Here is a 24,355-nt window from a genome sequence, read left to right on the forward strand (position 1 = left end):
TCATCAAATAGAAGGATAGAGAGTCGAGCTATATCACCTTCGATATTCATGTCAGCGCATAATGACCCTAACAATGGCAGAGGGTTAACTACGGTTTTGTTTGGGACAGTTTTAAACCAATATTTGTTTCCTACTTTCGATAGATTTTTGTATTGAAAAGCATCTTTATAAAGCTGTAAGAAAAGTATCCCAAAGGAAGCCTACATCTACATCAATGAAGTTGAAACAACATAAATGGTGATATAAATTGAATGATCAAATTTGTGTTAGAAACTAATGATTAATGCTGATGAACTGCCTCATTAAGAATAATCTACAATTGAGACCAACATTGACATGATTAAGCATGAATCATAGCATGCTTAGGGTTCGTTTGGGACGGCTTTCTTATAGCTTCTTAAAGCAGCTTTCTATCATAAAAATTTTAATTTTTAAACTAAAAAGTTGTTTTAAGAAACAATAAAAAAGTCGTCCCAAACGAAACCTTAATTGAACAGATGAAATTAATCAAAAGCTAATTACACATCTGCTATATTCGAATGACTTCTATCCTGACAAGAGTAATTCCTCTATTCCTCTTACCAATCAACTTCAGCAATGCTTAGATGTCTAACTAAAAACATTAAACTTTCAACCATTCCTTGAAGTAGGACTGCATCCTGGCACGATTAGCAGCATTGCCAGCATTCACCGTTGGGATGATTTTCTCAGGTTTCAAAAACTAGATACGGATAACGCATAACATCAGATATTTAAAAAGCAATAGAAGATTAAGGCTTCATTTGAAACAGTTTTTTTACTGTTTCTTAAAACAATTTTTAGTACAAAAATTAAAAACTTTGTACTAAAAAGTTATTTTAAGAAGCAATCAGAAAGCCATCCCAAATGGAGCCTAAGAAAACAAAAAGATGTTTGTAATGTACCTTCACAAATTCTCTGAGCTCTGTAAAACTTGAATGTTCACTATAAGGAACCCCTGCAACATATAGCATAGTATAAGACAGCTCATAACAATTCCAATGTAGTAATGGCGTTTCTAAAATCTACGGAAAATTAATATTGACTAATATTAAAAATAATTGAGAAGTGATAAGAGTCGACATTGACTATTAAGATGATTTCAGGATCAGCATTAAGTATGTTCCAATTAATGGAGAGCTAGAACAGGCTGGCAGGCAAGCTAGTGCTTGCAAATAAGGCAACAACCTAGCGAGAGCTGGTGTAACTGGCGCTGTTGCTGGCTGGCAGCAGGCAGGCTGCTAAATTGAGGCTTCATTTAGGACGCATACTTACTGCTTCTTAAACAGCTTTAATTTTTTACTAAAAAGTTGCTTTAGAAAGCAATAAAAAAGCTGTCCCAAACAAAGCCTGATTCTCAGAGAGCTTTGGCCTAGTGGGAGCTTGCGTGGTTGCTAGATGGTAGCAGGTGGGCCGCAGATTGCTTGTAGGAGCTAGAATTGAGGACCTGATTTCGGGATTTCCACTCATGCTATGGATATATTTTGATTATTTCTAGCTTATAAGTAAGAATATTAAATTATGATTGATTAAGAGCTGTAGTAAGAAAATCAGCAATATAAGATTTAGTTGGATTGTAACATTAATTTGGACGATTCTTTGTTCAATTGACTCCTTTATAAAGTGTCTATAAATCTCAATATGTTTAGTCCTATTATGATAGACTGAATTCTTAATAATGCTAATAATAACTTTGATCATCACACCTCATTGTCATAGATTCTGTAGTGAAAACTCTTAAATTTTCAACAAGACGTTAAAGCCACTTACTTTCACCAATTTTATAGGCCATAACGCTAAATTCTACTTCAACAATGCTCCGAGTTAAAACAAACTAATTTTTTATCCTCCATGTAACTAAATTTACCCCCTATAAATACAACACAAAAACAACAATAACATCAAACCTTTATCCCACTATGTGGGGTCGGCTACATGAATCTTTTTTCTCTATTGTGCCCTGTTAAAAGTTAAATTCTCATTTAAATCTAATAAAGAAAGGTCATTTCTAATATTTTCTAACCAAGTCTTTGTAGGCCTACCTTTACCCTTCTTAACATAATTCAAATCTAATACATCTACTTTCTTAACCGGGTCATCGGAAGGCTGACGTTTTATGTGGCCAAACCATCTAAGGAGACTATCTCTAATCTTATCTTTCACTGGAGCTACTCCAACCTTTTCACTTATATGCTCATTTCGTATCCTGTCTCTAAGATTAAAGCCACTCATCCACCTGAGCATCCTTGTCTCTACAACATGTAACTTAATATTATGCTTCTCTTTTATTACCCCCTATAAATGATCAATAAATTTATGTGGATTTATGATTCAGCCCAATTAGCATTAGTGAAAATGTTTTTACTAGTGTTAGTTCCCTTTTTGAAGAATAACCCTTTTCTAAATGCCTTTTTTAAGATATGTTGGTATCATGTATGCAACATCAAGATGCTCTTTTGTAGGGTTATTCATAATTTGGCTAACAACACAAACAAAAAAGCAAATATTAGATCTAGTGTGACATATTTAGATACATTTTCCTGCTAGTCATTGTAACTTCCTTTATCATTAGCCCAACTTCATAAAATAGATCCATTGGTATGTTTACATTTTTTACACCCAAGAATACTAATTTTCTATAGTAAGTCCAATGTGTATTGTTATGAGACAGAAATCACATTTCTTGAACTTGCTATTTCTATGTTAAGATAATATTTTAATAAACAAACATCCTTGTTTTCAAATTCAACTAAAACATATTTCAGCTAATTTATCTTTCATCATGATTCACCATCAAGATGATATTATCAACATATACGATCAGGATATAAATTTTACCATCAAATATTTTCTTATTACTCTTGGAAGTGTCAATGCCTCTTTAATCACAATGATGAATCTGTTGAATAAATCTCTTAGAGATTGTTCCTTCATTTATATTGATCTCTCTCGAATTCAATAGGGATTGTGATATAGAGTTCATTTTCTAAAAGGTTTCTTTTTACAGCTAATTGATGGAGTAATCAACTTAAATTAGCAGCACGAGAGAAAATTACCCTGATAGTAGTCATCATAGCTGCCTCTGCAAAGTTTTCTTTTTACATATAATTGATGGAGTGACCAATTTACAATTAATCTTGCTTGGCATCTATCGATACTTCCATCAACTATTTACTTCATATTGAAGATCCATTTGCATCCAACATTTTTCTTCTATTCAGGAATATTTGAAAGCTTCCATGTACCATTTCTTTCAAAGGCCTTCCTTTCATCATGAACTACATTTGTTCATTCATGTACTTTTAAGGCTTCTTGAATATTTTTTGGTTTCAATGCTCAAAAGATTTATAGTAAAGGCATAGAACTTGAGAGATAATGTGTCATCCAAAATCTAACGACTAATCAAGTAATTAGAGCAGTTTTTTTATTGTTTTTCTAGGAGCAATAATAGAAATATTTAGATCATCCTTGGAATCAATTTTAACTTGTCCTTATAAAGCAGTGTCAGGACTTGGGTCAAACATTATCATTGGTAGAAGAGAAATGCTTTGTTCTACCTTGCTACAATCATCTAGAATAAATAATACATTTGTAGCTTACTCAGTGCATGTGATCTTTAAAGATTTTGGGGTTTTTGGAGTGAGATCCAGGTGGTCAGATTCAAATAGGTTTGAAAGATGACCAAAATTGAGATAACATAGGCTGATATCACCACAAAACTCATATTCATAGAGTGAGCTTATGTTCTCACAGAGAATGTGTATTTGAAAAAGATTACATCTATTGACTTTTGAGAAAGATTACATCTATTGTTATATAATATTTTTATTATTGGGAAAATAAAAATTGTGACCATGTTAGTGCACAGAGTAGCAAATGAAAGTGTAATTTATGGCTTTGGAGTCGATTTATTTTTTTTTTATTTTTTTTTTTTTTAATGGGGAGGAATAGCATAAAAAAATAGTCAAATACTTTGAGAGAGATGGTGGAGATGAGTGTATTTAGAGGATATTTTAGGTAAGAGTTTAACATGGATTTTTTAATTATAGAATTCTTGATAGCATATGATTATTAAGATATGCAACAATGATTTTTTATAAAAGAATAGAATTTCTCAAAAATAAAACCAGTTTCATATTTATCTTCAATGAAGGTCATAAATCACCTAAGATCAAAGATGTTGTTTATCCGAGATAGTCCCCAAATGCCATTATGGATAACATTAAAAGGTTGTGAGATGTTATAAAGATGACTAGGGTAGGAATTTTGATTATGTTTAGATAATTAGCCAATTATGAAACCATTTATAGAAAAATGAACCAAAACTTCAGTTTTACATTTAAAATGAGCATCTACATTGAAGGTGAGCTTGGAATGTAATATTTCAAGGTGGCTTACCATATATGGTGACATCACCTTTAATGACAGGTTTGATTAGATCCAGATGGCTTGCAGTGCTCTCAGAGTAGGTCCAACCTGTAAAATGTTTTGGTTCAGTAGAAAATGTAAAGCATTAAAAAGGGAGATGAGACATTGTAAATAAAAAACTAAAACGGCTCACCTGTTGGACGAAATGCCAAAACAGTTTGGAACTGTTGCTTGCAAGTTTTCAGATACTCTTTTAAGTTCTGCGTTGTAATTTTTTTAGGCAGCAAGAAGAGGAAAATTCTTTAAAATATCAAGTACATTTTAGTCCAGACCTCATAACGCAGGCAAGAAAGAGGTAGAACATGAAGTGGAGAACTCTCTGTGCATGAACAAAGCTTTTTGGAAAGTTCAGGCCAACCAAATGATTGCAGGATCTTTCTCCTGGAAGCGTTTGCATATATTGGAACCTACAAAGGAGATATCTGAATTGACGGGAGATGCAAAGACATGACGATTATGACAAATTTAACTATATACCAAAAAAAATAATTAATAAAAGAACCAATAATGAGTAAAAAATTTACTACTCAGTACCAAGTACCAACCAACATTTGAAAAACCAGTTACCGGCCAAGATGAATTTCTCAAGTTCATAACATATACACTACATACTTTTACACATATTTTTTAATTAGTTTTTCATAATGTGAATAATATTTATTTTTTAGTTAAAAATAATCAATTTTATTATCTATTTAATTTTCTTAAATACTTAATTATACAATATAAAAAATTATTTTTTTAATCTATTTTTTAATTATAAATGACCTAATATGAATTTATTTTATAATATAAAATTTGTATGTAATTTATATCTGTAAATTATATCTAAACATATAACAATTAATAACTATTTGTATTAAATTTATAAACTTATATATGAACTTATTTTATATTAACTAAGTTTAGATCTTCTCTTGTAGGTCCTTCGAGTCGTTGCCTTTGTCGATGGGATATCATTTAGACTTTGGGCTTAGTGTCAATCGCCTAGAGGTAAGTGATGTTATTTATTTTTGTGTAAACATACCATTCTTTGTTCTGAGTGTAATCCTATCACACCCCGAGTCCGAAAGGTGGTATACCCTTGCAACAAGGGACCCGATGAAGAGATATAAAGTATTGTTTTGTATTCACAAAGAGAAGTATACATATATAAGAGATAAAACATGATATATATATATATATATAAGAAATGACATAAAGAGTCAATTCATTAATAAAAGTTTAAATAACTAATATATCCAAATAACAGTAATTCTGATATAAGCCAATGGGAATATAAATGAACCAAAAAACAGGATAGAAACTACCCAACCCACAGAAACACAAACATATTAATTACTATCAAATAGTAAATATCAAAAAAAATAATCTACTACTGGTAATTTTTCTCCTGAGGTGTCGATCCATCAAACACGCCTGCAAGACCTACTGAAAAAGACAACGAATGAGATTGATAATCAAACTTAGCAAGGAACTAATATATATCAAAGAAAAAAAGGCAAATGAGTGGGGCATGCAATATAGACAACCAAAGGGTAAAAGTAATAACCTAAAGTCACCAATTCAAAGTAGCAAGGACACATGTCATGTTTCCTACAACAAAAATCTAATATGCTAGTGACATTAATGTATCTGGCAAATTACTATCAACGCAATTATTTCAATGCATAAAAATGCAATCACACTAGATATAATCATACCTCAAAATGACCTACAGACATTTATTATTTTCAATTCACATTTGTTATATTTTGTACATTTAAACATATATATCTATTGTCGGTTTATCATATAACTATACCAGGAAGGTAAACACCAACCCAAGGAAATCTAGTGATTTCCTGTAGAATCGCTACTCTAGGGGCCCGTCGACCCCGACTAGCCAAAAATCAATAGAGTTCTACCAACAAGCATACAATCATAAAAGAAAAATAATTTTAGAAATAATCAACAAACATTATATAAATCAACATGTCATATATGATTTATATATTTGCTATGATTTGCAGAAATGAGATTGATTTTATTTAACAAAACTAAATTAGATAAATTTTAACTTTTACAACATATAAATTCAACTTACATGAATAAGAACTAATGAGAAATAAATCAAGGTAAAGTTATACTTATCCCAAGTTAATTCATTATGAACGATAGCAGAGGTTACTATATGTATAATTATGCTAAGAAATTTAATATAGGACTGACAATCTAAATAGTTATAAGGGAATCTATTATAATTGATATGGATTACACTCCTAATAAAGAATGATATGTTTATACAAAAATAAATAACAGTACTTACATCAAGGTGATTGCCACGAAAATCCAAGTCTACAAGATAATTAACCGATGGCATTACGAGGATAACGACTCGAAGTTCCTACATATAAGAGTCATGTTGAATACTTTAATGTTTAAAACAAAAAGCTACCTATTATGCACAAACACGAACACGGCGACACGGATACGATATGACATAGACACGAGACACATCAATTATTAAAAATATAAGACATAGATAAGGGTTGGACACGGTATTATAATTTTTTATATTTTAAAAATAATGTATAAAAATTGAATACATATAATATTTAAAATAATTTAGAAATAATAAGTCATGTAACTAGAATTTATGCTTAAAATGATTAATATTAGGATGTCGAGAGTCGAATGTCGATATCGTGTATCAGGCATCGAGAGAGGAAAGGCCAATGTTGTTGAATATAGAGCATCAATGTTATGCAATAAGTATCGAGCGTCGATGTCAAGAGGGCGTTGGTCATCGATGTTAAGACGACATTGGACAAAGATGAGTTGTTAAGTTATGGGTGCAGAAATTGCTAGTGTCGAACATCAATATCAAGATAGTGTCAGAGTTCGATGTTGAGATAGTTTTGAAATTTTGATGTTGTAACGACGTCACACTTCGATGTTGAGATGACATCGAGCATTATTGTGAAATCAAAGTCACGACTCACCAAAGAGAAATGAAAATGAGAATATTCGATGAATGAGGTATTGAGTGTGGGAGACTGGTTTGGTGTTGTGGATATGAAATAAAAAATTTAATTTTTATAATTAAATAAATTAAAATTTTAAATACAAGAAATTATATTTTTAAAAAAATCATAAAATATTTAAGACGTATGTCCAATTTGTTTTTAATGTTTTTAATCAAACACATTTTCGACGTGTCTGACACGGGTCGGAGGCATGTCAGATATGTGTTATGTCAGATATGTGTCTTGTTAGACAAATCATAGAAAGCTACAAAACCCGAGTTTAGAATATTAATCAAGCCTAAATGATTAAAGAAGGTTAGATCAAATTGAATATCAAACATAAATAAGGCTTCTTCCCTAAGCAAGTTCAATTATTAAATTCCCACCCAACAAAACTAATTAAACTATGAAAGAAAAATATGATTTTATAATTTGATAAATATACGGAAGCAAATAAAAAAGAGGAAGGAGACAAGAGAAGATGAATGAGCTTACTATTGAAGGAGAAGAAGAAGACTTCAAAGAAGATGTTTGTTGATTTTTAATTTGTTGACTGTGAGAGGGCAAAGAGGTTTCAGTGGCTGTGATAGGGAGAAAAAACGAGTTGAACGATGCCCTAGATTCTATATCGCCTTAAATGGAGAGAGCAGCGACCAAGAGCAGGAAAATCACAAGAAGCGATGGAAGAATCGCATGATTTGTGCCATTAGAGAGAAAGAGGGAACCGCAACTGGCTCGCATGCGGAAGAGGCGAAGGAGAAGCGAATTTTCAAATGGCTTACGCATGCGGGAGAAATCACTGAATGGTTCGATCCAATTCAGGTTATAAAAAATTCATGCCAATCAGAATAGGCTCTCTTATAACTATTTAGATTGTCAGTCCTATGTTGATTTCCTTAGCATAATCATACAAGTAGTAACATTTGCTATCATTCATAATGAGTCAATTTGGGATAAGCATAACTTTGCATCGATTTATTGCTCATTTGTTCTTATTCAAGTACGATGAATTTATATGTTGGAAAAGTTAAATTTATTTAATTTAGCTTTGTTAAATAAAATGAAATTATTCCTGCAAATCATAGAAAATATATAAATCATATCTGACATATTGATTTATATAATATTTGTTGTTTATTTATAAAAGTATTTATATTGTATGATTGTATGCATATCGGTAGAATCCTATTGACTTTTTACTAACAGGGGTCGACGGGCCCCAGAGTGACGACTCTATAGTAAATCACTAGATTTCCTTGGGTTAGTATTTATCTTCTTGGTATGAGTATATGATAAACCGACAATAGATATATATATTTAATTATAAGAAAATATAAGTAAATATGAATTGGAAATAATAAATGATTATAGGTCATTTTGAGGTATAATGATATCTAGTGTGATTGTATTTTCAAGCATTAAAATAATTACATTGATAATAATTTGTCACATACATTAATGTCACTAGCATATTAGATTTATGTTGAAAGAAATATATTATATGTTAGTACTACTTTGTTTTGATGACTTTAGGTTGTTACTTTTATCCTTTGGTTGTCCATATTGCACGCCCCACTTTTCTGTCATTTATACTTTGATAAATAGTAGTTATTTGTTGAGTTTGATTTATCAAACTCACAATGTTATCTTTTTCAGTAAGTCCTACAGGTGTGTTTGGTGGACCACCACATAAGAAGCAGGATTACCAGCAGTAGATTATTTTTATATTTATTATTATGTAGCAGTTTATTATGTTTATGTTTTTGTTCTGACGGTTAGAAAATTTCTTTCCTTTTTCTTTGTTCTATTTATATTGTTTCTGACTTGTATAACAACTTTGTTATTTAGATGTATTTATTATTTGAACTTCTATTATTGGATTGATGGATTGGCTTTTATTTCATATATATATATATATATATATATATATATATTATTGTATCTCTTGTATATGTATGCTTCTCTTTATAAATACAAAATAGATCTTTCTATTCATTCATCACATCTCGTGTTGTCGAGGTGTATCGCCTTCCGAACCAGGGGTGTGACACTAAGTCAAATGACAATAGCAAGAGAATGGCTAAAAACAATGAAGAGATAGACCATGAATCAATATTTTAAAATTATAATTTTTTAAAGCATATGCAGATTTAAGAGGAAAGATGAGAACTTTAATATCTTAACTTTCAAAAAATAGATGGAAGTTCATTAATATTTTCAATCCAATTCCTTCTTTAAAGGCCCTAAAGTCCATCAGGTTCAGATTCAGATATATAGGACATAAAATAGAGCTTGAAACATTGAATTATTGAAATAGTTGCACAATGAAATAAAGAAATAGAAACACAAAGAAAGACATTAACCAAATGCAAGTTCAATTGTGTCACCATCTACAACAACAACAACAACAACATCAAGCATTTGTCCCACTATGTGGGGTCGGCTACATGAATCCTTTTTCGTCATTTTGTCTAGTAAAAAGTAAAATTCTCATTTAAATCTAATAAAGAAATATTATTTCTAATATTTTCTAACCAAGTCTTTTTAGGTCTACCTCTACTTTTCTTAACATAAGTCAAATCTATTCCCTCAACTTTCCTAACAGGATCGGAAGGCCTCCGTTTAATGTGACCAAACCATCTAAGGTGACTCTCTCTAATCTTATCTTCCACTGGAGCTACTCCAACCTTTTCACGTATATGTTCATTTCTTATCCTATCTCTAAGGGTCAAGTCACTTATCCACCTAAGCATCCTCATCTCTGCACACTTAACTTAGTATTATGCTTCTCTTTTAATGGCCAACATTCGGCACCATAAAGCATTGCAAGTCTCACCACCATCTTATAGAATTTTCCCTTAAGTTTGAGGGGAACTTTTTTATCGCACAATAAGCCCGATGCATTCCTCCACTTCAACCATCCAACTTGAATTCTACTGATAATATCCCCATTAATTTCACATCACTCTGAATAATAGATCCAAGATATCTAGGACGTGTACTCTTATTAATGACTTGATCGTCCAAAGTCACAATACCCTCACTAGGTTTATTGCTACTAAAATTACACTTCATATATTCAGTTTTAGATCTACTCAAGCGAAAACCTTTAGACTCTAAAGTTGACCTCCATAATTCAAGTTTACCTTCAACTCCCTCTCTAGTCTTATCAACAAGAAGAATATCATCAGCAAAAAGCATACACCAAGGTACATCCTCTTGCAAATGTCTAGTGAGAACTGTGTCATCATCTGTAGCTAGAAAATAGATTCAGTGATAAATATGCAATTAAGTTTAGAAAACAACCTTCTTTTTCTTTTTCTTTTTCTTTTTTTGTCACAGAAATCATTCCAGAATTGCTTACCCCTAAAGCCTGCGAAATAGCAAGATAAACTGGCTCCTTCCCAATGCTGTAAGCTCCAACAACAATAAGACTCTTTGGCTGCTTAGATAAAAATTTAAGAGTTGTCCTCACAACAAAAGCTAAAACATCATCTTTAGATGGAAAGCTGAAAATAAAAAGTTGAGTTAATCAATTGACTAATGAGGAAATATAAAAATAAGAGCTCAGAAAAATCAGGAAGTCACCTATATTTGGGGTTGCAATATGTTGTATCCAGATAAAGCAAATCGATGTGATGATTGGCTAACGAAGGATACAGTTGCATAGATTTTGATGCCCTGAAATCCCCAGTATGAAGATAGCACTTTCCATTCTTCAAGCGAAAAAGAATCAGAGCCGCACCAGGGCAATGATTAGCTTCTAGCAAAGTCACTTTAATATCTTCAATGACATGTTCTGCATTAATTTCAAGAGGGAAAATGTATCTGCAACAATGGATAGCAAGTGAAATTCTCATCCGCTATAAGTAAAATATTGATAGAGATAATACAAGTGACATGCAGCAATCTACTATTGATATAATGTGATAACACTTATAACGAAATTTCTCGAGTCAAGAAAATAACTGCAGCTCTTACTGTGGATTTACAGAAAGACAACTTCTCAGTAAGCGAGCTGTAAGGTCAGTGCAGTAGATATTTCCATGGGACCATCTTTTGCTTAAGCCCCCATAGTGATCATAATGAAAATGGCTCAGAAAATAAGATGAACATCCATCAATTGCACCATAACGAAAGGCATCTACTGTAAAAGAAGTACCTAAAAACAGCTGAGAGAATGATAAGCATCAACCAAAAAAATTGTCAGAATAATTTTCTAAAGTAAGACCGGAGCATGTAAACGCAACAATTCATACTAATTGGTTGCTAATTGGTCAAATAAATACTTGTTGGTCGCACAATTATATTTAACGACTATGTAGTCATTTAATCACATAATATATAGCTTAATACCTTAATCCCATAATCTTTTAAACACATGGATTAACTAAGACAGCAATTGAAAAAGCTTTCTACGTCCTAGTGTTTCTTAGTTAAAAAATTATGAATTTTTTGTGCGGGCAGGTCACTGGAGGTGGATAACAGGATTATGGTTTTGTAGAAATGTATGAATATAACAACAACAACAACAACATCAAGCCTTTATCCCACTACGTGGGGTCGGCTACATGAATCTTTTTTCTCCATTGTGTCCTATTAAAAGTCAAATTCTCATTTAAATCTAATAAAGAAAGGTCATTCCTAATATTTTCTAACCAAGTCTTTTTAGGTCTACCCCTACCTTTCTTAACATAAGTCAAATCTAATACCTCTACTCTCCTAACCGGGTCATCAGATGGCCGCCGTTTTATGTGACCAAACCATCTAAGGCGACTCTCTCTAATCTTATCTTCTACTGGAGCTACTCCAACCTTTTCACGTATATGCTCATTTCTAATCCTATCTCTAAAGGTAAAGCCGCTCATCCACCTGAGCATCCTCATCTCTGCCACACTTAACTTAGTATTATGCTTCTCTTTTAATGGCCAACAATCAGCACCATAAAGCATTGCAGACCTCACTACCATCTTATAGAATTTTCCCTTAAGTTTGAGGGGTACATTTCTATCACATAACAAGCCCGATGCATTCCTCCACTTCAACCATCCAACTTGATTTCTGCTGATAATATTCCCATCTATTTCACCATCACTCTGAATAATAGATCAAAGATATCTAAAACGTGTAATCTTATTAATGACTTGATCGCCCAAAGTCACAATCCCCTCACTAGGTCTATTACTACTAAAATTACCTCAATATATTCCGTTTTAGATCTACTCAAGCGAAAACCTTTAGACTCTAAGGTTGACCTCCATAATTCAAGTTTACCTTCAACTCCCTCTCTAGTCTTATCAACAAGAAGAATATCATCAGCAAAAAGCATACACCAAGGTACATCCTCTTGCAAATGTCTAGTGAGAACATCCATGACTAAAGCAAAAAGATATGGGCTTAAGGCTGATCCTTGATGTAACCCAACCGAAATAGGAAAATACTTGGTCAAACCACCTTGTGTTTGAACACAAGTAATAGCTCCTGCATACATATCTTTAATGATTTGAATATAAGCATTATTAACCCCTTTCTTTTCAAGAACTCTCCATAGCACTTCTCTTGGAACTTTATCATATGCTTTTTCTAAATCAATAAATATCATATGTAGATCATCCTTATTTTCTCTATATTTCTCCATCAAACCTCTTAATAAATGTATGGCTTCCATAGTCGACCTACCCGGCATGAATCCAAATTGATTTTGAGAAACATCAGTATCACGCCGCAGCCTATGCTCCATAACTCGCTCCCATAGTTTTAAAGTATGACACATTAACTTAATACCTCTATAATTCGCACAATCTTGTGCATCACCTTTATTCTTAAAAATAAGAATTAACACACTCATTCTCCACTCATCTGGGATCTTTTTAGTCTTCAAAATAGTATTAAAAAGTTTAGTAAGCCATGAAATTCCTACATCTCCTAAGCATTTCCACACATCTATTGGAATATCATCAGGTCCAACATCTTTTCCCCCCTTCATTTTCTTTAAAGCCTCTCTAACTTTAGTTTTACTAATACGCCGATAAAAACATAAATCTTTATTTTCATTTAGAGTGCTAAGGTCACTATAGTCAATCTTATTTTTGCAATCTTCATTAAAAAGTTTAGCAAAATATCTCATCCACCTTTGTTGAATATCATCTTCTAAGAAAAGTATTTTTTGTTCTTCATCCTTAATACACTTCACTTGAACTAAATCCTTACTACTCCTATCTCTTTGTTTTGCTAACTTATACATATATCTTTCTCCCTCTTTAGTATATAATCTATTATATAAATCACTAAAAGCTAATGTCTTTGCATCGCATATTGCTTTCTTAGCATCCTTACGAGTCCCTTTATATATTTATAGATGTCAATAAATGACCCAATCTAACCTATACTCGAAAATCTGAATTTGGGTTGATACTATTACTATATAGGTCGGATTTCGGTCTAAATTATAGATCTAATAATCTGATTACTATTTGTATCAGGTTCAAGTTTGACTCAAATAGCCTGAAATTTATCTGATTACTATTTGAGTTCAAATTAGAAGGGTTTGGGTCGGTTTAATTTGGTTAAATATGATAAATTCAAATTAACAAAGTCATATGTTGATCCAAAAAATTACGTGATACATATAATAAACAGGTTAGACATCGAATTTGGGATAGGTAAGTTTATGTTGAAATGGCTTTGAGTCAAATATTTTGACTTGTAAAATAAGTTGAGTTCAAGTCATGTGTAATTGGGTCAGCTCAACTTCAGTTAAAACACAAACCTAACTTGTCAACTTGAATTGACACCGCTAGGTATGGCTTAGTTTTTGTGAAGCATTAAGTGGTTTAAAGAAAGGTGGATGCAAGAGAAGAAATAAGGGGAAAAAATGGTTTGCAAACCTTAATTGTGGTTGATTTACAATTCAATCCAAAAGCTAGAAGCATAAACTCCTTGTAAGCATATTTTTTTGCAAAATCAAAGGGGGCATATCTAATTGATGAAGTGATGTAAAAAAGGTAGGAAATGCATAAAAAAATGCTCTAAAAATTCCTCCATGAAAATTTGTTCAACGCTATAATAGCCACCCCTCATGATCTCTCCCTATTTGGAATGAAATGTTACCACTCTAATTTGAATGATACAATTAAGTCTTTGATTTCTTACTTGTATCCTTAATTTGGGGTTAATGATATAGTTCCAAAATAAGCTTTTTAAATTCAAAATATTTTCTACAAACTCAAATGGTTGGATACTCAAATTCTCAAGAAAAATAATTTAAAAAAAAAATTGCAATTAATTGTTATGAAATTTGACCTTTATAAAGAACTAGTGAGATATCTTCTAGCTTGTGCTTCATCACCACTACCCAAATATGCCATTCGTGCTGCTCACAAATGTATCCCCTGACATCACTTGTTCCTATTGCATTTGCAATTGAGACGCCATCATAGTCTACATCATTATTTTTCTATATAATTGCATCATGAAAATTAGAATGAGAAGCAAGAGAAGTAGATAAGGGGAGATTTTATGATTGAATTTTATTCACTTATTTCATGTTAAAAAAAAAAAGCTATAAAATAAATAGGTAGACAAACAACCACCTAGAAAAAAAAAATTGGAAATCGGTCTTTATGTGAAAACTCGAGCCAAATGAGAATGACCAAGCAAAGTATAATCCATAGTGTGTCCAACTCAACTCAATTACAACCCTATCTACCATCAAACATTGGTTATGCACAATCATTAAGGACAAGAAACCTTTCCCTAAATCCATACCAAAGATGAAGGGATGCACATTAGCCTGATCAAAGATACCACATACATAAAGGTTAATTTATCATTCTGGCAAATCAAAGATACGGTAGATGTGGGAGCCTCTATCATGGTTGCTCACCTAAAAAAGAACTCTGTGATTCCAATACATATTCATGTCTCTTCTCTGTCCCTATAGAAATAAGCTTCATTTTATATGGGAGGGGAGGCGGGAACAGGTCCTCAGTTCTGTTGGGGATGAAGAGGAGAAAAATCATAATGACGAAACAAGCAAAAAAGTAAAATGAACGGAAAAATAAAGGGCACCGGGATTTAACGTGAAAAAATTCAAATTAAGGAGAAAATCATGAAACCAAACCACATCAAGAAATCCACTATGAAAATTGGGAGAAATAAGTACAAATATCTCATTCTCTCCTTATAATAACCCTGCCAAATAAATTTTTTAACAATTATTATAAGTCAAATTTGAAAATCGTCTTCGCCCTAAAATAGATATTATTGTATTTTAATTATACTGATAATTTTTTTGCATTGGTGAACATCCTTAAAAAAATTGACACATGTCGATATAAGTAGAGATATTGAGACCATCTCACCATCAGGTATTCATTTTGCAAATCAATTTTAACAATATTTTCTAAATAAAATGATTTATTTTATGGATATTTTTCCATAATTTTTTAAGCCCAAAAAAAATTATATAAATTTTATACTAAAAACTGAATAAATTAATATTATATTATTATTTTCTCATAATATCTAAAAGCATTACCTTAAAGCATATCTTAATCCATTCGTTTGGCCAAATTGTGAAACAGAGAAAAAAAAGATAAATTAGAGTGAAAAGTGATAAGAGAAGAAATATTAAGATTTAGAGGTCGTGGAGAGATTTACATCAGTCGTGTTTGTTGCGAAATTTGCTCGTCCCGCTGTAAGAAATCTACATCATATTTTTTATCTTAATAATTTTATGTTTTAGGTTTTTTTTTTATCAAATTTGTATTTTTGTTACCAAAAAACAAGAATAATTTTCTATCAGTAAAATTTTCAACACATAACTTTTTATATGTTATAGAGATTAAGAGTATGAATATTTTAAGTATATTGCAAATTGGTTTTAAAAAAGCAGCGATTTTTGCCTACACTAAAATTTATTTTGACACCTAAAAATAATGCTTCAGTTTAATTAAAGCTTCAAAAAGATATTTTACATAATCTCTGCTAATTTAGTTAATTTTAAAAAATATGATTTTTTGCTTAGTAGAATTTTTATTGTCTAACGTTAGGACATTTTGGCACTTTCTAAATTACGCCTAATTATGCATTATTTACTTCAATGCATTGAAAAGGCGTGTGGATATGTGATTGAACAATAGTTGGTTGTTATATTACTATTATAGTACTATGATAATAATATGTATCAGAAAAAACAAAGACTTATTATTCACTAACAATGGTTGGAGATTGATTGGCCTGTACAAGATGATGGACTAACAAGCTTTCATTTAAATATGTGATTTGGTGTTATCCTCGACTAATTCATGTATACTGATTGAGAGTTATTACTAAGCCGATGGACAAAAAGTGATGATTCTATTTACTAACCCAACGAGTTACTGATATTGAAAAAACACTGTTATAGCAAGGGCATTTACTTGTTTAATATGATTATTAGAATGTATGCTACTGAACCACTACCACTATATGACTTTACTATTACTTCTACCTATGAAGTTGATGTTACTACTATTCTACTATTATTAATGTGTTGATCACATGATATTGAGCATGTGCATTGGACACTGATATGATATTTTTTAGCATGTGATACACGAATACAGTTATTTTTATATAATTTCGACAATATTTATCAATGTTTTGATTTGATGTTTTATATTATTTCTCAACTGATTGAAGTATTGATACGATAATTTCTTTGGTAATTCAACACTTGTACCGGTTTACTAATTTCTCTATTGTATTGCCCTATGATCATGTGAATATTACTTTTATGATTTGATTGCTGACATGCATATTACTCCTTTCTCTATTGGTATGGCTACATTAGGGCCTTTAAAGCTAGTATTGGTATGGCTCCTTATGAGACTTTGTATGGGAGAATGTGTACGACACCTTTACGTTGGATTGGGACAAGGGAAAGAAAGATTATTGGTGCTGATCTAGTTGATGATGCTACAAAAAAGATCAGATTGATCCATGACAGATTTAAGGAAGTACGGGATAGACAGAAGAAATATTATGATGTCAAACACCGACCAGTTGAATTTGAGGTGGGAGAGTTTGTTTTCCTTAAAGTCAGTCTGATGAAGAGAGTGAAGAGGTTTGGCAAAGCAGGAAAGCTAAATCCAAGATATGTAGGCCCTTTTGAGATTACAGAAAGAATTGAAAAAGTGGGTCTATAGGTTGATTCTACCAGCACACATGGGTGGAGTGCATAATGTGTTTCATATTTCCTCTTTAAGGAAATATATTTTAGATGAAGCCCAAAAGATTAGTACTGAAGTGGTGGATATTCAACCAGATTTGACCTTTGTGGAAGAACCTGAGAGAACTATTGATTATGATGTTAAGCAGTTGAGAAACAGAGAAATCTCTTATGTTAGGATGTTATGGAGGCACAGTTCAGAAAAAGATGTCACCTGGGAGGAGTTGGAAATGATGGAGAACCACCCTTATTTATTTGGCTAAGGTATGGCTTTAATTTATTATTGTTTCTAAATTTCGAGAATGAAATTTTTATTAGGAGGGGAGATTTGTAAAACCCGAAATTAGGACGATCGTAGGCGTCGCACGCATTTCGATGCGTCGCGGCGAAATTTAAGTGAAATTCTTAAGTTGACGAATTTCGACGGAAGTAATTTTATAAATTTCTACGTAAAGTTCTGAAAGATTTGATTTATAAAACTTATATGTAATTTTGTGTATTTTGAGAGTTATAAAATTTACAAATTTAGATATACCCAAACTACCCCTAAGAAAATAAAATGCCAGAATTGTTTTAAGGGTATAACAGTCATTTTGGCAATCCCCTTTCTCCCTAATATATCAAAATCGAACCCCCTAATCCCCCATTCATAAGTTTTGGCCGAGAGAAACCGAGAGGAGGAGAGCGGACGAGTGAGGCATCAGGCAAGAGCGGCGGGGTGGCTCCAGCGACGTTTTTCCGGCAAGGAAATTAGTGGAAATCGAAGATGACAACAAAGGGAATACTAAGGTATATTTTATTTGAAGCGAATCCCTCTCAATCTCAAGATTTTTGAAAATGAAAATATTAAGATTTTTCCAAAATATTAGTTTCTTCCAAAACTTCTTTACAAAATAAATAGGGAAGGATTAGGGAAGTGTTTTAAAGGTAGAAACGAATGTTTCTTTGAGAATTTTTGGAAATAAAAAATTAGAGTTTTTACTTAAAATTGAATTTCTATAAGGTGCTTTTACAAAAATAATATCTAAGGGTCTTAGGAATGTTTTTAAAACAAATTTTTTAGTTTTCTTAAGAAATTTTCATTTTCATAATTTTTCTAATTAATTAAATCCTAAAATAATTAAGGTAATTATTAAAATATATTTAGGGATAATTTTGGCGTATTGATTTGAGTGAAATTAAGGATTTAGGATTCTCAAAAATTAAAGATTTTAATAAATCCAAAAATTAAGATTAAATTATTTTTAATTTCATTAAGTGTTGTAAGGAACAAATATTGAGAAACGAAGAGTTTAGACAATTAAGAATTTGATTAAACCTTAAGGAAGATTTATTTGTGACACATCTTTTTATGTGATTATTAGGTTATGATCTTTAAGGTGAACGAGGTGTGTCAAAGCGATACTTTGAGGAAGTGTTGTACTTAGATTAAAGTAAGTTCTCATATTTATTATAAAAATTTCTTGTATTATTTTGCCTTCTTTTTTATGCAATTTCAAATGTTTAAGGTTTTAACGTTCAAAGAATTTATAAATAATTTATGAATTATATTTTTTAAATGGCATATTAGTATAATATTTTTATATTGCAATAGATAGTTAGACTTACATGTTATTCGTTATTCTCATATTTTGAGCTAATGATTTTTGAATCACAATTATTTTTCATTACGCATATGATTGACTGAACATAGATTATAAATTATGATATGATACTATGCATGTTGATGTGGAGTGCCCAAATGATAAAGGGGCTCGAAAGAGCCAAATGGTAAATGGGCTCGAAAGAGTCAAATGGTAAAGGGACTCGTTAGAGCCAATGGTAAAGAAATGGCCAAATGATATGAAAATGTGTTCCTGATCAGTACAAAACTCAATGGGCACCTCCGAGATCGGTGATATAGTAAACATTATACATAATGTGATTTATATATGTTTTCTATGCAATATGGAAATTAATATTTGAGGAAAGGTTAAATGAAGATTTATGATTGAGGAAATATTATGAAAAAAATTCGTATATAGAAGGGTTATGAATTTATGCAAGATTGACTGTCGTTTAAAGCTTTCTTATAAAAAGGATGTTTTATTTTGGTTTTATGTAAATTTTTATGAGAATATGAATTACCTGCTGAGCGAGTAAGCTCACCCATGCTTGTGGGAATCTTTTTTAGGAAAACCATCTGGGAAGTGAGGTCAGCGAGACGACAGTACACTTACTGTCGTAGATGACCTCAGGAATAAAGGTTTTATATTTTCTGTTAACTGTATCGAGTCAATGGATAGAACTTAAGGAGTCTGTTGTAGTTTATATTGATGTTTATGTTTTTAGTTGTTGAGGTTTAGAAGAAACAATTTGGAACACTTTCAGTTTGATGTTTTAGTGGCTCTTTCTTATTTATGTATGGATGATGATGAAGTTTATGTTATGTTATAATAGTAAATGAAATTGTTATGATTTATGTTATATGTACTTTTACGTACAACTGATTGTTCCCACCCCTTTATTTCGGGCTAGCCGGGCCAGGTCGTGACATGTGAGCTCCATATATATGATTAAATATTTTTAAGTCATGACAGACGATCAGAAGTGTGAAATTGATTAGAATTCCTCAAATTATGTTTATTTTCTAATTTTAGTTATTCTTTTATACTTATGAAAGTGTAGCTGTTGTGCAGTTATATAAATCCTGAGTAGTGTATATGATTTTTTTTTTTTTGAAATGAATGCATATGTATACATTGATGTTTTGAATTATAGAATTTGTTTCTGTTGTTTATTACTGATAAATATTATTAGATAGTTCTGGTTGTTCTAAATTAAAAGATAAAAAAATAATTCTTTCAAATTAGATTCTGGTGCATCACACTTTTTGATTCTCTTCTCACATACACCGTTCTCAATGTCTAACCCTACAAAAATACAAGAGAAAGCCAAGTAAATAACCCCAAGGAATGTAACCCTTTAGAAAAATAAAAAATGTGAAAGAAAACCATCCAATCCGTCCAGTTTGGGGCGCTACGGCGCATAAACCTCGGTCTTGATCAGCTGCGGCGTCATATCTAGACCGCTGCGACGCTCCACTCTCTATCGTTCAGCTTTGGGGCGCTCAGGACATAGTGTCGGGACGCTCAGGTACATAGCGCCGGGGCGCTTGGGTACATAGCGCCGGGGCGCTTAGGTACACAGCGTCAGGGCGCCGAACAAAAAAATTAGGTGAGTTAAAGCACACAAACCAAAGCAAGGGTAAACCCCCCGCACCCCTGGCAAGTATGACAAACTTGAGTTTTGAGGCAACAAAATAACCCGACTGATCAACACAATCAAATTCCACACATAACAAGTTCCTGGCTCTAAATGGGCATCAGACATCTATATGTTATAACTCGATTCAGTCTACCAACGACAGCCACTCAGCTCAATGACAATCATTCTTCCACAATGTAAATTTGAATGTTTCATTTCGATCTATTAAATAATGAGGCAATAAACAGGGTGATGGGAAAAAAAAACAAAGCTCAACGATAAGGACGCTACTGCAACAACTAAAAATGTTCGCGTGGCCAATACAAAACCCTTGAATTACTCAAAGAACTAAAGGACATTATTAAGATAACATCGCTAAAAAAGAAATATGGAGAGCAGAACGGTCTCCAACCATCATTTCTGAATATCCAACTGATAGCTGACCAATTATCTGAGTACGCCAATATGTATCGCCATCTTGAACTAAAAAAAGGAACTTTTTTTTTCTTTTACAATACACTTTGTAAAAAGAAAGATACCGTTAGTGGATCATATCTGTAAAGATTTTAACAACTAGTAGATCTTTGCAATTAGGCAGCCCAATGATTTTTTTTTTTTCCCCTATTGGATGTTTTTCCAGTAGTAAAACCACGCTCTTTTTTGCATGTAAGTTCGGATTTCCCAAAAAACTACTCTTATGCTTTGTGGAATTATCCTACAGCGGCAACAACAAACAATAAATAGGAAAAATAATTGCACAAGAACAATTATCATCTCCCAACACAGTGAAGAAAAAATCCTTTGATTTCAAAGGTGTCCCCCGTCAGAATAGAAAAATAGCTTAGCAAAAAACTCTGACCTGGAATCTTCTTATAGAACGGACAGGAACGGGGTCGATTACGCCCATTACACTCGCCCTTCCTTTCTCCGACCAAAGCACTACCAGACGCAAAATCATCAATGACACTCCGTTGCCTCTTCTTCGGTGTCGAGGGGATGCTAATCCCCGGCCTTTTCGAAGATTTACTGATCCCCCAAACTTGGAAGAGATCCCGCTGGACGAGGGCCTTCTTCACCTTCTCCCCGTTCTTCGGGACCTCGTCGCCCTCATCCCGTACCAGCTCTGACCAATTCGTTCCACTCAGATAGAAATCGATAGCGAAATCGCTGGTACTCGAGCAGACATCACCGACCGGTAAGCTCATTCCCCCTTCAACTTCTTCACCGCGGCTTTCCTCATCCACCGATGACGAAACGGGGAAGCCATTATCGTCGAGATCTGTGAAGGATGAAAGATCGTCTTCATCGAAGTCCATCTTCATGGAGGTGGAGAACGGGGAGGGATGGGATTGGGTCGTCGTCCCCGCTGGTTCCTTCACAGCGCGTGCAGCCTTTGAGAAGTGGGCGGCGGGAAATATGGATACGATTCATCAGGAAAATGTAATGGGGGGCATAATAAATGTAATGGACTAAAATGAAAGTCGGATAAAATATAGCTGTTTAATGCACTGTGGAACCTCATCATTCAAAGACTACTTTTTATGTTTCAACTGAATTACAAAATAGATTTTAGGTATCAGCTGTCTTTTTTCTTTTTTTTTTTTTTTTTGACATTTAGGTCATTTAAGGCAAATTCACACACACAACGCATGCACATAGACTCGAATCCTAGATCTCTTAGTTGGAAGCCTAAGCTCTCAACTAATAGGCCAAAGAGAGTTGTGTGGTATCAACTATCTGGTAGCAGGATTTGAGCAAAATCCAGCCAAACGGCCTAAAATGCAAAACCAAATCTCACAGCAAATGAAAGCTGTTGTAGACGAAAATTCCCTCTTTTTTGTGCTAAATTTTGGATTTCTGAAATCATGTTTTTTGTCAGATTTATTAGGAAGAGTCTTCTCGTTAAATCCGCTCTATAGTTAAACGGCCACAAGGGATTTAATAGGATTTATCATAAATGTTACCAAACAGTTTTCATGATTTAGGCCCCTCAAGATTTTTGAAATCCAGATTTAGAGGATTACAAAATCCTACTTAAATCAAATCCTTGGTGCTACCAAATAGCCCCTTAAAGTTTATATTCAAATCATAAATTGTATGCATGAGTATGCACAACCAAAAGCCAATTTTTGGTGATTTTATAAGATATATTATTGCGGATAAAATTACATAGAGTCATTTAGATGGTTTACCACATAAAATATCAGTCTTTCGATGACCTAGTTAGGAGAGTAAATGTATTAGATTTGGCCTATATTTAAAAATATAGAGTTAGACTTAAAAGGACTTGATTAGAAAGTATTAGAAATGGCCTTTCTTTATTAGATCTAAATGAGATTTTGACTCTTAACCAGACACAATGGAGAAAAAGGATCCATGTAGTCAATCACACGTAGTGAGATAAAGGCTTGTTGTAGTTTTGTATATTATCGTCTAGTAAAGTGCCTGAGATAAAAAAGCAAAATAAGTGAAAGAAGTCTCACGCAAGGATGCATTTTTTAAGGTCCTTAATAGAAAAATTACTATCCAATCAAATCATTTACTAATTGGGTTGCCATATTTTTCAATTAATGTTTCTCCATTTAGTCAATAGTTGCAAAAGAAAAACTAATTACTTCCTTGTAAGCTTTTTGTATGACTTTCCAAATGGTGAAGGTTTTATGGGTAGGCTTGCTCCAAAGGGATCCATAGGCATTGTTTTACCATTTATATAGAAGAGAATCATTTCATTATTATATAATCTCTAGATGATTTTAGATTAGCTCAAAGTTTATAGAGTGTCAAGTGAAGGCAAGCCAAGCCACAATAATACCTAAGAAGAGAAGTGAATTTCTAAGAAATGGTATGTAATTTATTATAAACTCCTTTACAGTGCAAGAAATTATTTTTAAAGCTAGTTATTTTCTTTCTAAGCTTATTGTGAATAGAGACAGACTAAAACGATTAATAGAGATTGTTTCAAATTTTGGATCTATTAAATTGAGACTTGTGAGAAAAGAAAGCATATTCTTGTTCTACCTACAAAGCCAAGAATGAAGCCTTTTCATAATTTTAGAATAATTATTGGTCTTGGGTTGTCATGAAGTAAGGGGAATACCAAGGTAATGCCAAGTTAGTGTAAGTCAACCAAAGCCAAGAAGATTACTTATATGGTCTTGCAATTGGGGAGTCGCTAACTTAGAGAAGGAAAGTTAATATGTATTCATGTTTATAATAAGTCTAGTGTTATTCCTAAAATGAGTCAGAATGGACTTAAGAGAGGTGATAGCAAAATCCTCAACCATATCAAAGACCAATAAGTCATCAGCATATATAAGACGAGAGATCAAGAAGTTCCTTTTTATGCAATAAAAAGAGGCATCAAGCCTACTTCTCTCAATCAATTTGGAGAATCTTCAATAGTAAATGTAAATAGAAAATGGGATAATGGACATCCCTACCT

The 24,355-nt window shown here is 32.5% G+C and overlaps 1 protein-coding gene across 2 annotated transcripts; it reads right to left on the reverse strand.

Moving 5' to 3' along the window:
• Window positions 1-217: 217 nt before the first annotated feature.
• LOC110106726 (DNA cross-link repair protein SNM1) lies at window positions 218-22,368 on the reverse strand. 2 transcript variants are annotated; one of them, XM_020836706.2, is made up of 9 exons: window positions 21,773-22,368; window positions 11,436-11,616; window positions 11,043-11,282; window positions 10,819-10,963; window positions 4,719-4,853; window positions 4,580-4,646; window positions 4,417-4,494; window positions 924-976; window positions 218-721 (listed from the first exon to the last, which is right to left on the reverse strand). In XM_020836706.2, exons 1-9 carry the CDS (start codon window positions 22,233-22,235, stop codon window positions 623-625), a joined length of 1,461 nt encoding a protein of 486 aa, XP_020692365.1. In that variant the 5' UTR covers window positions 22,236-22,368; the 3' UTR covers window positions 218-622. The 2 variants fall into 2 exon arrangements, with proteins under 2 accessions (XP_020692365.1, XP_028550682.1); XM_028694849.1 differs by having other exon boundaries at window positions 11,436-11,626; window positions 21,773-21,903.
• Window positions 22,369-24,355: the final 1,987 nt, after the last annotated feature.

Source organism: Dendrobium catenatum, unplaced genomic scaffold, assembly GCF_001605985.2.
Source record: "Dendrobium catenatum unplaced genomic scaffold, ASM160598v2 fragScaff_scaffold_582, whole genome shotgun sequence".
Lineage (NCBI taxonomy): Eukaryota > Viridiplantae > Streptophyta > Magnoliopsida > Asparagales > Orchidaceae > Dendrobium > Dendrobium catenatum.